Source organism: Penaeus monodon, chromosome 12 (assembly GCF_015228065.2).
Source record: "Penaeus monodon isolate SGIC_2016 chromosome 12, NSTDA_Pmon_1, whole genome shotgun sequence".
Lineage (NCBI taxonomy): Eukaryota > Metazoa > Arthropoda > Malacostraca > Decapoda > Penaeidae > Penaeus > Penaeus monodon.
Window position 1 is genome coordinate 1,908,417 of NC_051397.1, and position 2,169 is coordinate 1,910,585.

General features: G+C 52.8%; 1 protein-coding gene across 1 annotated transcript in view; it reads left to right on the forward strand.

The window, feature by feature from the left end:
- The window catches only part of LOC119579172 (putative neural-cadherin 2), an 11,442-nt gene extending 9,541 nt beyond the window's left edge, over positions 1 to 1,901 (forward strand). The window contains exons 9-11 of the mRNA XM_037926869.1: positions 124 to 417; positions 756 to 1,169; positions 1,525 to 1,901. Coding sequence (XP_037782797.1) covers positions 124 to 417; positions 756 to 1,169; positions 1,525 to 1,856 — 1,040 coding nt within the window. The 3' untranslated portion in view covers positions 1,857 to 1,901. The remainder of the gene's footprint in view (positions 1 to 123; positions 418 to 755; positions 1,170 to 1,524) is intronic.
- The last annotated feature ends 268 nt before the right edge of the window (positions 1,902 to 2,169 follow it).

The window sequence follows — 2,169 nt, forward strand, 5'->3', positions numbered from 1 at the left end:
ACAGTAAGTCTACATGCAAAAGTACCCAAAAAATAAATAAATATATAAATTAAAAAATGACAACATAAACATCCTTTGCTCCCAAATCCTTGACATTCCTCTCGAGAGTCCCCTTCCTTGCAGTGGTCCTCCTGGTGCTTCTCGTTCTCCGGCACCGCTACGCTGACGGCGCGACATGTGGGGATATGTGTCGAGAAGGATGTGGCGAGGGTGAAGACGTCGACGCTCCCGTGGTAGTCGAGGAAGGAGGTGGAGGAGGAGGAGGAGGAGGAGGAAGAAGAGGAAGAAGAAGAGGGCACAAGCGCTGTCCTTCCTCTTCTCGTGGTACCAAGTTGCCTGAGGGAGAGAAAGTCCTCCTTCAGGAACTAAAGATGGAGGAAGTACCTGGCACAGATCTTCCGCCGTCTTCCCTCGTAGGTGATCATCAAAAACAAGACTGGTTTACTAACTAGGAAGTTAAGCGTTGTTTTTATTCATTTATTTATTTATTTTCCATTTTATCCTTATTATCCTTATTCGTGTATTTCTTTCTTTCTTTCTCTTTACGGCGGTAACGGCTGTTATTCGTCATACCTATATATTTGAAATGCTATCTTACCCTCTAATCCATCTAGTCTTGATGCCACGGAATTCCCAGTCCTTCTTCTCATGCAGATCAATAAATCGAATCAAATCAGAAAATGAAAATAAGAATCAACATAAATTCCACTGATTTTTCTCACCTCTCCCCCCCCCCTGCCTTTCCTCCTCCGCAGACAAGAGCCCTCACGCCCTCACCCCCAGCGGCCGCCCCATGAACCCCGCCCACGCCCACGACGCCCAAAGCAAGCGGGACATTCGCGCGGCGCCCACGGGGGGAGCGGCGCCCGGGGGGGAGCGCGAGGCGAGAGGCGAGGTCGGGCACGACGGTCGGGAGGCGAAGGACGCCGCCCCCGCGCTCCTGACGGGGCGGTCCTCCTCTCCGGGCGGCGTGGGGCAGGAGGGGCGTCCGAGGGGAGGGAGCCTGACGCTGCGAGGGGGCGGCGCCAGGGGCAGGCAGGTCGTCCTCTGCGCCGCCGGGGGGAACGGAGACAGGTCGTCCCTGTCGTTCCTTGCGCACGACGACCTCAGGGCCTACGCGTACGAGGGGGACGCGTCGCCTTCAGGGTCCCTCACCTCGACTGTCATGGGTGCGGCGAGGACTCCCAGGCGGAACTGAGGCCGTCATTATTCCTCATTATCATCATCTTCCAAACCATCCTCATCATCAATCATCTCTTCTTCTCGGTCATCATCATCATCTTCATTATCATTTCACCATCGATACATGCATCATCAGTGTCATCATTATAGGTTTTAACGGTCTTTGAACCGCCCATGGTAACGAAATGAACTGAAATAATAGGTATGAAAAACATAAACTCGAAACCTTGCAATAAACACCAAAGACTTATCACATAATCTTTAAGAATTGTAATGCAATTCAGCATGCAACTTCTCACGCTCCAACTTCTCCACAAGACATAATCTAAACTTCCTTTCTAGGCCTGAGGACGAGATCGGTCGAGGAAGGCAGCGTGAAGCCCCTCTTGGTCGAGTACGAGGAGGTACTTGGCCTCCTGAACGACCTCCCGGACGCCTCCCGCCCCCATCAGCTCCCCCAGCCATCTCCTGAAGCAGAGGAAGTCCTCCTGAAGGCGACGACGACGACGACGACGACGGCCAGTGAGAAGCCCTCCGCTGTTGCCACATCTGAAGACAAGGCGACGCCCCTGAACAACTCGAATGGTAACCGTGGCAACAGTGATGATAATGCGGGGAGTCTGACATCCAGAGCGGCGAGAAAAGGATGGAAGAACGTGTTTCCTTTCCGGTAGTGGAGAGGGAGAGGGAGTGAGAGGGAGAGGGAGAGGGAGAGGTAGAGGGAGAGGGAGAGGGAGAGGGAGTGAGAGGGAAAAAATGAGTGAGTGCGTGAGTGAGGGAGTAAGGGAGTAAGGGAGTAAGATTAAGAGAGAGAGAAAGAGAGAGAGAGAGAGAGAGAGAGAGAGAGAGAGAGAGAGAGAGAGAGAGAGAGCGAGAGAGAGAGAGAGAGAGAGAGAGAGAGAGAGAGAGAGAGAGAGAGGAGAGAGAGAGAGAAGAGAGGAGAAAGAGAGAGAGAGAGAGGAGAAGAGAGAGAGAGAGAGAGAAGAG